Source organism: Tripterygium wilfordii, chromosome 1 (assembly GCF_013401445.1).
Source record: "Tripterygium wilfordii isolate XIE 37 chromosome 1, ASM1340144v1, whole genome shotgun sequence".
Classification (NCBI taxonomy): Eukaryota; Viridiplantae; Streptophyta; class Magnoliopsida; order Celastrales; family Celastraceae; genus Tripterygium; species Tripterygium wilfordii.
The window spans coordinates 9600019-9614665 of NC_052232.1; the positions used below are offsets into that span (position 1 = coordinate 9600019).

Below are 14647 nucleotides of genomic sequence, written 5' to 3' on the forward strand. Positions count from 1 at the left end.
TCCACTTTATTCTCCCAGAAACTCCGAACTTACAGTATGAGTCTATGAGATTACTTAAACGACACCGTTTCAAATTTCAATTGCATGCTGTCCCCCAGCAGCGGCAGGCCCCACCCCACCCACTCTCAATTTTTGATTGGAGCTCAGCTGCCAATGTGGGACCCAAAAAGAGAACACACGTGCACGGTTGTCGATTCAGCAACCTGAGCCAGTTTTAAGCATTTTCAGACACCCAACAATAATAGTTTATTAATCTCAGTATTCCCACTAGAAAAAAATATACTTGTGGCTAAACTTTCGATTAATTTACCACGTCTCCAAGTGAGAAATTTCTGTACAACAATCCGAGTTTATGCAATATCCGAGTTTATACATATATCGGTTAAAAAAAATCTTAATCTCCCAAATAAAAGTTCAAAAATTGAGCTGTTAAACAGCTGAAGCAACTAATAAAAAGTCGTTAAATATATGAATTCAATATGTAATTTGAGATTTTATAAATTCTTTTCTTAATATTTTTAGTAATCTATTGTCTATACTCTCCGTTTCATAGTACAACGCGTTTCCCCATGTATTTTCAAATTCTTTGCCCCAAAAATAGATACTTTAAAACCCCGAGACCCAAAAAAAGAAAAACTAAAACGGAAACCCATTTATGACCTGGAAACCGATTCTGCCAGTTTACCAATTCTCTCTACCAGCTCAGGCGACAGCTTCTTAACCGGTTTCCTTTCCTTCTCCTGTCGAAAATCGAATCCCAATACATCCGATACCTCCTCGGAGCTCCACCCTGCTTTACGGAGCGAATCCGAAAACCGATCCGCTTTCAAAAGAAGCGCGTCCCTTACCGCTTGATTGTCTAACAAAACCATCTCTCCCTCGAAAAAACCGGATGCCGATACGTTGATCATATCCGATATGTCCGATTCGTCCCACCCACCATTTCTTAAAACCGACCCGATTTGTTGGATATACTCGTCGACCCACTTTGGAGCCTCGGACCTCGGCATATCAATGAACCGCTCCGGCGATGAGGAAAATGATGAAGACGAGTTTCGCCGCCTCCTGTCTACCGCTGCTTCACTCCAGAACTCCACCCATCTCGGTGTCCTTGCACCAGCAAGACCCGCATCAAGGCTTTTACGAGAAAAATTTGATAACGAACAGGCCGATCTTTCACTGACGGATCTTTGCTTTATGTGAACTTGTAGGTCCGACTCGGAGCTCCCAAACAAGGATTCACGCTCAAAGAAATCGGATAGATCCAACCCACAACAGAAGATCCGGTTCTCATCGACGTAGAAAATCGGGTTTCCTGCTAAAGAAGGGTTGCAGGGGATATAACAACGATTAAAAATTGGTATCAACAGTGGCGCTCTCTTTAGTGCATTTCTCGCAACTCGTAGTGCTTTCTCCGGGCCTGATGGTCTAGGGCCCCACGATTTGGACCAGAGTGTGTTCCGTGCAATTTGGAACGATATGGCGGCGATAGGAAGATCAAAAGACGCACGAAGGTGGAGGCGAGCACCAGGAGCACGCCAGTCAGGGAATCCAGGACCAACAGGAAGACCAGCGGAAAGTACGGCGCGAAGATCGGGAGGGAATGAGAATCCGAACTCCGCCTCTGCACGGGCGAACTCCGCGTCAGACAGACCAGGTTGAACCTGAATACCTGAATCTCTCAAATGGTTTATGACCTTAGTAGCCAGCGAAGAGAAGGAATCAAGGCCGTTTCGTACAGGGAGTGAGGAAGCAGTCGATGGAGCAGCTGCTCTGGCAGAGAGGCGGCGGAGTCCGGCGACGTGCGCGGGATTGAGACCGGTCATCCGCCGGTCAACGTCGACCATTGTGGGCTGGAGATTTTGTGAAGTCACTGAATTTGTGGAGAGAAAAAGACCAAACAGAGCTTTTAGGGACTGTTTGGAAAATGAAATGATCGAAAAGAGAGTTTTTGTATGAAAATGGAGAAAAGCTAAACAAGAGGAGTAGGAGGAGTGTGAGAGTGCTTTCTTTTTTGTTCTGTAAAGCAACGTTTGGAATATAAAGCTGTTACAGAGTGGACCCCACTGTCTGAGATTTTCTTTCTGTGTTTTTCTTATAGTACCCCTGGAGGTGCTTAAAATGACCGGTGTCATCCAGTCATGACTAGGAGTATCGAAACTTTATCCGATCGGAAGAATCGAATTTGTCCAATCCGAATTAAATTAGTTTCGAAACTAATTTTTATCAAGTTTAAAATCGAGTCAGGGTCTAAACACATAAATTTTGTCTGGACTCTAATCCGAGTTAGGTTATTGTCTGATTTACTTGTTTGTATTTAAATCACTCCGGATTTGATCAATTAAGTATGTCTAAAATTAATCTGGATTAAGGTTCGGATATATAAATATTTCGTAAACACATGCACTTATCTGACCTAGAACCCATTTTTTGTCACCCTTAGTCATGACCTATATATATGGTGCGTTCTTGCCAAAAGTACCCTTTTTTGTGTGAATGCACCGCGTTTGGAAAAAAAATGTTGTCAGAGTGTTGCGAACGGTATTACCGCACTGTGGTGAGTTCGAAGTTGAAACTATAAGGAGCTACTTCAGCTCTCCATGCAACGTGATTGGCCACATTTTTTACGATAAAACATGAAAAAATTTCCAATTTTACTTTCCATTTATATTTTTACAAAATTAAATTCATCAAAAATTAATTGATATCAATGAAAAACATCTAATTTTACTCTCACCTTGCCACATTATTTCTAGTGACACTACAAATACATTTTGTCACCCGCAACTTATCTCACCTTACCATTGTTTCGAAACTCGTATCACGTCACCGTAAGAGGTCAAAACACAACACTCCCAAACGGATCCATAACAAAACTCCAATACTGTTGCACACAACGTCTCTTGGCGGTGAATATTCTTGTGATAACGACAAAATTAATCTGGTTGGGGAGTTGTTTGTTAATTAGTTGGTTATGTCAAGTAAAAAAAATGAAAAACTAATGTTAAATGGTCCATAAGATATGATGAATCTATTGACAGCTGAGGAGATAAAGCGAAGCAGACAATCATGGTGGCACATTGTTGTTGCATCTTTATAACGTTCAACTGGTTTTTTTTTTTTTTTTCACCCGCTCCATTCAAGAAAGATAGACCATCTTTTTCATTTACCTAAACTAATCATCATCAGCCAACACCAATTTGATCATCTTTACTTTTCATTCTTCCTAATTAAGTTGCTAATTAAGGAACAAGAAAATGTTTCTAACATAATAATCACATCTTTCAATTCTGCTTACCAAATTTCAGATTGAGAATACTGTTAAAATAATGACTCATATGAGAAGTATTATCTAGTACCTGAAAGCTCAAGGGAAAGATAAAGTTGAGCGAGAAGGGAGCGTAGTCGAGCCCTAGGTAATTGATATATAAGGGTTACAAATTGAAAACAACTGCAAATCCTGAGGACGTAGGCAAATTGCCGAACCTCGTAAATCTTGTGTTCTTCTTCTCACTTTATATTTTTTATTGTTTCTCTATATTGTTGTATAATCTATGATTGTCTGTGAGGAAACTGTTTCACAACAAATGCAACGGTTTACCTTTAATTCTTGAGAGAGGTTAAAGCCTATAAAAATATTGTGGAAAAGTTGAAAACATCGAAACATGCAGTTCGTGAAGATTCAGTGTAATCACGAACTGCCCGGGCATGAATGAATTAATCGGGAGCTCCATAAAGTCAGAAAGATACATACAGTTGAGAAGTTAGAACTTCACCGTCTATTATTAATGCAAAGAGTGAGTTTAAAGTTGGAAGCCATCTTGGTTGTTCACAATTTGGGTACTCACTATGCTAAACTAAAGGGATATATGAAGATTCGAGGAGGGTTCAAAGCACACAATACTTTAGCTAGATTGAATTCTACAGTCAATGGTTGCAAATGTTAAATAATGGTTCATATTAAAAGAAATACTTTCGAGTGGGGGAGACGAAAGTATTTTCTGAAATAAATGTGCGGATTCGTGGAGGGTTCAAAGCACACAATACTTTAACTAGATTGAATTCTATAGTCACTGGTTGCATATGTTAAATAATGGTTCATATTAAAAGAAATATCTAATACCTAAAAACTTTAAGGAAATGGAAAGTTGTGCGAGAGGGGAGCTTTGGTATAATTGTAGTTTTGGATACCTAGGTAGTTGGTGTATAATGGTATAAACCCCAGTCAAATGTACTAGAATTCCTATATTAAATAATCGCAGACTCTGTTAACTTAGCGATCTTACCGAACCACGTAATTCATTGTGTTCTTCTTTTTGTTTACTGCTTTGATGGTTCGGACCGGTTTTATAACAGTATATGATATGTGGATTACAAAACCCATTTGCCCTAGCTTAGAAAGCACAATGTCCACTACTAGGTAACTTCAACACCACACATTCCACTAATGAAAGTCTAATCTATTGGACTTTTTGGGTGAGTACATATATATGGCCCAATATTATTACCACCATTATTGCTATATACATGTCAGAAGAAATTGAAGCAACTTAAATAGACAAGAAAGCAAGGTTTGGATTCATCTGTGAGACTTCGGAGTATCAGAGTCTTGTAGGGTTTGATGAGGGAGCTTGGACCAACCATGATGGTCACTCGAGCATAGCACAAGCTATCTAAGTCACCAAGTTTGTTATGTGATCGTGGAACCAATGGGCCACTCTCCATTGAAAATACAAGGCAAGGTGGTGACCCATGTTAGACCAACAAAATCATCTATTGATATAAATGCACCCAAGTGGACGTAGTGGGCTATATTGCTTGCTTGGCTTGGTTATAAATCTTACCCTATGTTCCCTTAAACTTAAACAGTGATTAGTCAACCCATCAAATCCTATTACGTTTAAAGATAGATGTGTAAGGACGAAAGCTATGGCATGGCACGTTGCCATTGTCACTTCTTAATTATTTTGAAAGCTCATACAAGTATTCTATGGTTTAACCGATCGGTGGAGAAATCAATGAATTTGGTTTGTGTGAATGTGCATGTTTTAAGGAGTGGCCTTCTTTGTACCTTTATTTGATAATATCTTATAGACATATATAGCATGGATCATATAGAAAAAGTAAGTCCCTAACCTATAAAAAGAAATCGCAAAAAACAAGTACCAATCTATACAAAAAGTAAGTCCCTAACCTATAAAGTTAAGTATAGTTATCACCGCGAACGTTGTTACAAATTTTTTATAAAGTTTGGTTGAATTATGATTGGACGTGTTCAAATAATCTTAAAAGCCAACAAAAGTGTTGTTCGAATGAGAAATTTATGTGCGTGTGAGAGCAATACCATATGAAGTACTAATTATCGCTAGGAACAATATCCTTGTAGTCATGCGTAGGGTTTTTTATTCAACTTATCTTGTCGTCAGGTGAAATATTTATGCGTGTGCTGCCTCATGGCCCGAGTTTAGACCCATTTTTTTATATTCTATAATTCTCCAACCCAATATGTTCATTATATAACTAGGCCAATGCTAAACTCAGACCACCAACCTAGCCTGCTTTACATGTACTAACAGCAGGAAAGACCGAGCCGAAGTCCGTGTGGAAAATAACGTTGAAACTGTTGGGCGTGAGAGTTGAACTTGTAGCCTCCCGCATTTGCAAGGAGTTATTATAGTCAAATTCATCATCCCATCCAAAGCTTCTTTGGTGCTCGAGTTTAGACTCGTGTTATCTGCTCAAAGGATAAATTTGTCCGGTGTAGTGCTCGGTTAAAAAAAGAATGAGAAATTAAAACAATATTTAGTCCGCAAATAGTTGAATTTCATAATTTCAATCTTCATTCTTCAATTTAGTCATAAGTTTTTCTTAATTAAAATGTAAGATCTAGATGCTAATAAAGATCTTGGTAGAGGTGATTATGAAGACAAATAAAATATTGTAAGACTAAATACTAATTGCAATGCATGCTTAGGAGAACCAAATCATTTTGTAGGGACAAAACGATCTAACCTACTCATATTCTTATTTTATACACTTTGTATTAAATATCATACTTTTAACAATATGCTAAAATATTCCAAGAGGGATAGGCCGCCCGATGTGCTTCATTAAATAATATTCTACTTAATTATATAGTACTAAGAAAAGCAAAAGTTGATTTGGGTAGGCTTTGTAGGAATCATGTGTGGGTAAAGCCTAACTCGAATTTCATACCCAAAAAGATGTTGATTCTTTGCTTAATTGCTTAAGAAATTAAAAAAATGCTAGCTAGCAACCCTAATTGATAATTGATTATCAAAAGGGAAGAATTTTTTATTAGAGAATGCGAAGCTAGCTAGCTTTCGGTTTCAAGAATTCCTTTAATCCAAGTGTGGTCTACCATTACAAGAGCGCGTCACTATTGTCAGCATAAGAACAATGACATATGAGTTATGACCTTATTTTCCAACATCGGTCTATCATAACTCTAACGAATGGTTTTTAAGCAAAACTTAATTTCTCTCACATTGGAGACGTGTTTTTTGGGCATAAATGTCAATATTGACGGCTCATGAAAAACAAATTTGTGTGAACCTATGACACGGAGCGGATAATATCTTCAATGTGTTAGGGTTGAGGATTTCAACATTTGCATTACAAGGTGAGCTTAGAACAATTTCTTGATTTTCTTTCGCAGTCGAATGTGAATCGATTTGAAACCAGAAGGGAAAATATAAAGCCCACCAACATAAAGCTAGAAGCAACTTCTACCTGGATAGTTATAACTTATAAGCTTTAGTCCCGCCCCTTCAAAATTCAATTATAAATAAACAATTTTAAAAGCTTTTGTATAGACTCCGTATTAATTAGTTTAGAACAAGGAAAAGACTCCATATAAACTCAAAATATTTATGAAAAGTGTAGCAATTTAAAAGGCTTGGGCTTGGGCTTCTATATTTTTCAAGGACTTTTCTGTATATGGACAGCCTACCTCACTTGTATAAGTTATGGGCCTTATGGCCCAGTCAAGATGTCAAATACAGCCCTATTACAAAAAAGGCCATCGCTGGCGTTTTAGCCCAAAGAAAAGTAAACAGCCGAATGAAAATAACAATGAACAATTAAATTTTGAAGTCTAGTTAAAGAATCATCACAATGGCACTTAGGTAAGAGTCTCTGATACCTGGCCAATATCTCTAGGCCCAGTGAACATAATCATCGCAGATTCAAATATCGGAAATAATATATATTCATAGGATTTTTCATACATAACTTTTTATAATCATGTGGTAATTACATTGTTTTAACACAATCTTTTATTACATTGTTTCTGATTAACACGGTTTTTGACTAAAACAATATCTTATTACACTTCTCTGTACGTAATTACATTATTTTAAGTGTTGCTGATTTTTATACAATGTAATTAAGAACGCTCAGGTTAAACCTATCGATAATGAGTGTTTTTAAAAAGAGTTTTACATGCTGAATCCGAATATGTAATTTTTTTTTTTTTTGAAATCTAACATGTATTTTAAGATCAAAATATTTTGAAGTTGCGTTGAAGAAATAAAAAGTAAAAAGATGTGATGTCATCTTACTTAGTAAGCATTCCATATAGATTATGTACCCTTATGAATGATTTCATCATGGATATGTAGTGATACCGTTCTTATATTAAATTCTTGACCAGGTTGGGTCTTGTTGAAGGAAACGACCCTGTTGCCCAGGTAGGGCATCGTGAGAGCCCATAACATTTGGTCATTGTTGACAACATTCTTCAACCAAAATCAAATAGAAAATCAGCTGAACTTCCAACGACATTCTTCATTATTCATACACAATTTAATGATGCAATTGTGGGGTACTAACATTGATAACAATGTGGAAGAGAGAAAAAAAAAAAAAAAAAACGTCTCTAATTATTTATAATTATGAAGGGAAGGTGATTGCTTCTGCTAAATTTAAACTTGCCGCCCCACTAATTGGGTTCTGCCGACTGTTGCTGCTACTAGTGCTTGGAAATTGCCAAGACATTAATAAGCATAAGCACAATACATGGTGACCTATGACATCATGAACCACTTCATGTATATGCTACTATTTCATTTGCCACGCTGAAATTGCCATCCACTAGAATTTTGACTCATGACACAAGATATTGAACTAACACATCAATCGAGAAGGTACCTCGGCCACCGACTAAGGTAAAGCCGAGGACTCCAACCGAGGAGAAGATACCCGAAGAGTCCCACATAAGACACGATAACTGAAGAGAGAGCATCTCAACAAGACGGAGATGCCTTTGGTACCAGCCGAGTACTTCTCCTCGGTATCAACTCCATTTAGGAAATGAATCATGATGAGATTCACTTCACTATAAATCCGCCTAAGAACCAATGAGAATAGATCTATTTTTACGAAAACTAGAACTCTCCAATTATATAAAAGGGGACATTCAACACCAGGTAAAGGATCTTGAACCCTACACTCTTAATAGCTACATGATATAGAGAGAGCTCTGAGCACGGAACACTCCCCCATTGATAGCATACGAACTTGAGAGTCGGAGTTGTTCTCCAAGAACATAGTATCAAACTTAGATTTCTTGCTTAATATAATTCCATATTGGATATGACGTTGCAAGGTGATGAGGTATTCACTTGTTTAATTTAAGAAGGGTGGCATCCTTATTGTATATTCTTGGTATTCAAATGAAGAGACTTGGCAGCTAGGCAATATCTTAACATGCCAACTCTGCGTAGAAGACAAAGAGAAGCTGAGTCATTCTTTCGCACATATTAACTTTGAAATGGAGTCTTTAAAGACTATAACTCTGGTCTTAGATTGGTTGGAATTAGACCAACAATTTGATGTATGTATGACTAGGAACAAGAGAGATGATTGGTTGTCTACTTGTCTGCATGCGCCTATGTAATGTCCTGGTTCTTTCTTAAACAACCATGTCAATGATGAATCATTTTTGGTGGCCAACCTTGCTCAACAATTTTGCGATTTACAATAATTTAGTAGAAATTGACAATTTTATAATAAATCGTATTTATGTACGGCACAATTTATTCAACCAAAATTATATAATAAAATGTTTATAGTACGTTCTAAGCTTTGCCCACCTTTTACTTTCAATATTTCCTCCGATAATCAAGGAAATAATTAAATAACTTCCAAGAAATGTAATTCATTAATTTAATAAAATTCTTTTAAAGTATAACTTTTTTTCTTTTGTAATTTTAATCTCTAAATAATTGATAACGTTCAAAAAAAGTGTTCAGTTTTGGTGACGTATTAGAGGACTTCTCTAATGCATAAGTGAATAAGCTATCAATTGGAGAGTGTTCGAATATCTCTCTAGTAGCTAGTAAAGTGCAGGTTTCATTAACATTTATATGTAACTGGAGGTTCCCTATTATATGGGTTGGATGAGTTCTAATTTTGATAAAAAATATATCTATTTTCCGTGATATTTTTCCTTGATGTTAGGCATATTTACATGAAGATGAATTTGATCTTGATTCCTTTTCCTATATGGAGTCAATCTCCTTCTAGACTCTTGATTTTCCTTAAATGTTTGGTCATCACGAGTTATAGAGGATAGATGCTCGGTATCTAATACGTCGAGGGGGCATTTCGGTCTTGCCGAGATGCTTTCTCCCCCGGTTATTATGCATTCTTTCCTCGGTTGGAGACTTGGAGTCCTAAGCTCTACCGTGGTCAGTGGCTGAGGAGACTTCTGAATTGACGAGTTAGCCCGGTTTACGTGGCATGTTTCAGAATCCAATTATTTTCGTACTATAGCCAACTAGACGGCTCCAAATATAATTTTTAACACATGGATTAGATGTTTATGCAACCAGACTAAATTCTAGCTGTTTTATTTAATATTTTAAATATATTTTTTTATGAGAAAATAAGAAAATACAGATCATGATGACGCCGACCAACCAAAACCAAGTTGTGTGGCCCCACCTCCTCCCCAGCCAATATAGCCTTCGTTCTCTCCAACCAATCCATCCAAAACCGCAAAACTAAAGCCATAGAGCTTCACGGCGCCTCAGCGCGCGAGGTCCCCCGACCTCCGCACACCCCATTTTTCGGGGCTGTGCTCGGACCCAAAAACTCCATGTCCCAACCGCACCACCACCCCGCGCCACCCCCACAACAATCGGATGAGCCACAGACGCATCTGCCAGCTCCGTTGTCGCTGTATAAGCAGCACTCATGGTCTCCGGACATTTACCGCGAAGAGGCGTGGCTCAAGCGGAAAGGAAACAGCAAGAATCGGCGAAGCAAGAGCGTCACGGATGAGGACCTCGATGAGCTCAAGGCTTGTATCGAGTTAGGTTTCGGGTTTGACTCGCCGGAGATAGATCAACGATTGTCCGATACTTTACCCGCTCTAGGGCTCTACTACGCCGTTAACAAACAGTACGTAGATACCCTTTCGAAATCGTCGAACACGACGTCGTTTTCCTCGACGGCATCCGAGTACGATACTCCGTCTCCCCTCGGAAGCCCCCACACCATTTTCGGTCCAGGTACACAACTCCTAAATTTCTTATTCTGTAATCACTAACACCCTGTATGGAGAACGAGAAAATCTGATTTTTATTTTGTGTAATTGAAGGTGAGAATCCACAGACGGTGAAGACGAGGTTGAGGCATTGGGCACAGGCGGTTGGTTGCTCGGTGAAGCAATTTTCCGGCTGATTATAATATAATAATCAGGGTTAGTGATGGACTCAACCAGGGTTGGGTTACGTTAACAGAGTAACCAAACATCAACATCAAGTGATCAAGAACCAGAAATCAACTTGGCTGATATGATATATATGTGATATGTTATGATTTTGTCAACCGACTTAATATGTTATATGTAAAAATAATAATATACATTAGGTGGACGACAACTGGATTGCATGTTTGGTTTTTCTTAGTTGTTATGTTACTGCATCTTTTTTCCCTGTTTGTAGTCAGATCTATATAAATATAAAAAAATATATATATATACACACACAAAGATGGGTTCTCAAGAACGTAGAGGAAGTGGGATGGCCAGTTGATCAGATCTAGTATATATGGATAGTACATGAACGATAATAATTGGAGTCGACGGCTTTCCTAGGATTCCCTCATATGGGATTCTTGGGGAAAGAGGATCAAGTTGGTTCTTGGGAACATCTTGATGCACTATCTCCTTTCAACCCTTTTGAGCGAAATACGACAAAATGACAAAATGAATGAAAATCCATGGAGAGATCCCATTATATATATGTATATGCATATGTGTGCATGTATGAATGCTGATTTGAAAAAGATGGAAAAGTGAAAGTTGTTTCTTGTCTGATTGAATTTAAGAAAGCTAAATACAAGGAAACATAGCGTAAGAATTGCTTTGAAATTGATATAAAAGTTTGCCGGAATAAGAATCTGTCTTTAGCTTGATTGATTGGTCCTTTCCTTTTCGTGTAGGTTAAGGTATTGGAATATAAATGTCATAACCACTATCTTGTCAAGTGCGGGACTGCCGAGTGCGATGCTCCCTGTAGGCCATAGATTTGATATTTTTGACCCAATTCGGTCCTAAGTGGGCCAAAATGGGCCCTGCTCCATTAGCCCTACACCTTTGGGACCCGTAATTATAAGCCCAAGAGAGTATGGTCCATTGTTAGGCTCCACCTTTCCACTAAATGAACTTTTAAGGGGAGAATAATTTGATCGGTAACATTTCATTGGTTTTTCTACGCGGGCCCTCTAAAAATATACAAAAATCTCGTCTCATGCCAACTCTAAGTGCTCGAACTACAATCACTGTCAAAGTGGGGCCATCAACAACTTGTAAGATGCATAAGCGAGAGATAATCGAAGAACCCTTGATACCGAGAGGATATCAGCCAAAGAAGTTTCAACGGTCAAGTCAATAAGATAGAAAGCCAAGAAAAGTATAGTGAATACACGTGGGGTGACATTGATCGTAGAGGAATGCACAACGGGGATAATATTTGGAGGATCTAAAAGTGGTAAGAAAGGAAGCTTTAGTGGAAGTTCTTAGAGAAGGTACTATAGGTGAGTATGTCCAGAGAGTTGAAAGTGTTGCCCCCTTCTTCGGGAAGAAGGGGAGGTATTTATAGATTATGCAAAGTAAATAGGGATGACGTCACGCTATGCAAAGATATATCTCAAAGATGACTTGGCAAAGGTGTGTGCCAGAAAAAGGAGGGAGGATATGATTGGTAAATAAATGAATAAGTCCCTTATCCTAACTCGTCATCTAAGATAGGACGAGTACGAGTACGAGTCTCCGAAATTTCTTGAGATAGCTGACCAAGCACCCTTATAGTCAATGGATGATCTATGAATTGTTGATCCTAGAGTCGATACCAAGATCGTACCCCAAACGAATGATGAGGGCAAAGTTAGGGGAGCAAGTTGGGTGACAAGTTTGAATTCGGCCATTTTGGGCAGAAGGCCCTGACATGCTTGTGACACAAGCTGATAAAGGTAGGAGTCCTATTTGTCATACCTGTGGTAGGGCATGGACTTATCCGTTGATCACACACTCGTTCGGAGCCAAAAACTAGTATGTTGGGTCATATTCTTGTGTACAATTTATGGGCTTTGGGCCCGTTAGTCGAAGTAGTTGACTGGGCTTGGTCATACCTGATTGATTGGCCTTGGACCGTTTTTATCCACTACGTCAACCTGATATTTGACAAACCAAGGTAGTGGCCCATTCGCGCCTGAAGGCCCATAACTTAAAGTCCTAGTCCATAGTCCATAGAGGGTCTACTTTCTTTTTTGGTTTTAAACTGTTAATAACGGGAATTGAAGATAATTAACAGTAAATCAGTAATCATCTACAAACAAAAGATAGTTTGTTAAATGGTAAGAAAACAGACCCTTACTTACCAAGAAATTTCTACACAACACCAACAAAAGGGTTGCATATCTCTTTCTTGAAGACTTTATTTTACTGCTATATTATAGAATTTTGAGAGAAACCTCCTTCAATTTCAATTATCAGCTCGCTCACAGGAGCAATATCCTCGTGGCGACACACTCGGTTTTGTCTCAATTCATCTTGTCATAAAGTGAAAAACTTATATGCGTATGTACTTGATGGTCCGAGTTTAGATCCATATTGAATGTCCAAATTAAATGATAAGCTTATACGACGTTGTTCTCGGTTTTACCCTAAACATAAAAATAAAACGGAACTTTCATTGTTGAATTGCTGACTTACTGTTAAATTTGTTCTGGTTTCTGGTGGAGAAAAACGCAAAAGAGTGAAAATGACTTCCATTAAATTTGGATACATTCAACATTTCTCAACGATTCAATTGACAATAGAAAGACTAAGCTCATGATTTATAATATATGTGATAGCTGCTGCACTTCTAGGGTGTGGAAATGAACAGTACTGTGATGTTAATCAACCACGTAATAATGTTCAAATTTATGCGCTAATACTCGTTTGTCATCACATCACCACCTATAACACATAAAATGAAATACTAGACATTTTAGTATGAAAATTAGACTTGGATGTGATAATTACATTTGATAATGCCCAAATAATTTCCATTAAGATCTTGACATGTGGCATATATAACCGAGCTAACACATCTCATGAGAAATCTCCTCGGCCATTGACCAATTAAGGTAGAGCCGAGGACTCCCACTGAAGAGAATGTATCCGAAGAGTTCATATATGACATTGTAACCGAGGAGAGAGTCTCTTGACGAGATCGAGATGGTCCCTCGACATATACCGGGCATCACTCCTCAATAACTCATGCTGGCCAACACCAAAGGAAAATCAATAGTCTAAAAGGAGTTCGACTACACTTAGAAAATGAATAATGATAAGATTCGTCTTACTGTAAATTTGCCTAAGATTAGGGAAATGAGATATACTCCTACGAAGACTATAACTCATCTCATATAAAAGGGCATCCTAATTAAGCTACAAGTAAACAATTATGAACTCCTACACTTTACTTGTTAATAGAGAGAGAGCTCTCATCACATAGCACTCCCAGTTGTTGTCTTAAAACAATAACGAGGACAACATATGATGCCATCTTTACCGTCGGATACGTTATCAAGACAGAAGACAGTTTTGATGATTAAATATAATTGACTATTACTATATTCGATTAACCTCGTCAATTATTTCCCCTGTGATTCATGATCTTCTACTAATCACAGATTATTGCACTGGGGCACTTGAAAAGTGACCATATCCTGATTAACAGAACTATCCACTCTGCCTATTGCTTGTAGTCAGGATTTGTAAATTACATCAAATGGATTAACAAAAATTGCATAAAAAGTCAGACTTTGAATAAGTTAATCAAATATATATATATATATATATACACGTATATAGCCATCATATTTCATGGTTGACTGTTCTAAATTTTAATAACTATAGATCAAATGTTAGGATTGGTCTCTAAATAGTCTTAATTTGACAATTCCAAAACACAGAATAAACTATATATATATATATATAATAAGTTTATAGATTATAAAGTCAATTCAATGCGATAAAATTCCGACACATTTGCTTAAAATTCAACGAAATTCAGGCAGGAATTGGTCATAACTCATGACATTACACGCAGCGGGGAAACAAGCTAGC

At 37.8% G+C, this 14647-nt stretch overlaps 2 protein-coding genes across 2 annotated transcripts; one reads left to right on the forward strand and one right to left on the reverse strand.

The window, feature by feature from the left end:
• Window positions 1-447: 447 nt before the first annotated feature.
• Window positions 448-2043, reverse strand: LOC119985880. The gene has a single exon (XM_038830372.1). It carries the CDS (start codon window positions 1845-1847, stop codon window positions 654-656), a length of 1194 nt encoding a protein of 397 aa, XP_038686300.1. The 5' UTR covers window positions 1848-2043; the 3' UTR covers window positions 448-653.
• Window positions 2044-10008: 7965 nt separating this feature from the next.
• Window positions 10009-10964, forward strand: LOC120000024. The gene is made up of 2 exons (XM_038847897.1): window positions 10009-10538; window positions 10628-10964. Exons 1-2 carry the CDS (start codon window positions 10124-10126, stop codon window positions 10708-10710), a joined length of 498 nt encoding a protein of 165 aa, XP_038703825.1. The 5' UTR covers window positions 10009-10123; the 3' UTR covers window positions 10711-10964.
• The last annotated feature ends 3683 nt before the right edge of the window (window positions 10965-14647 follow it).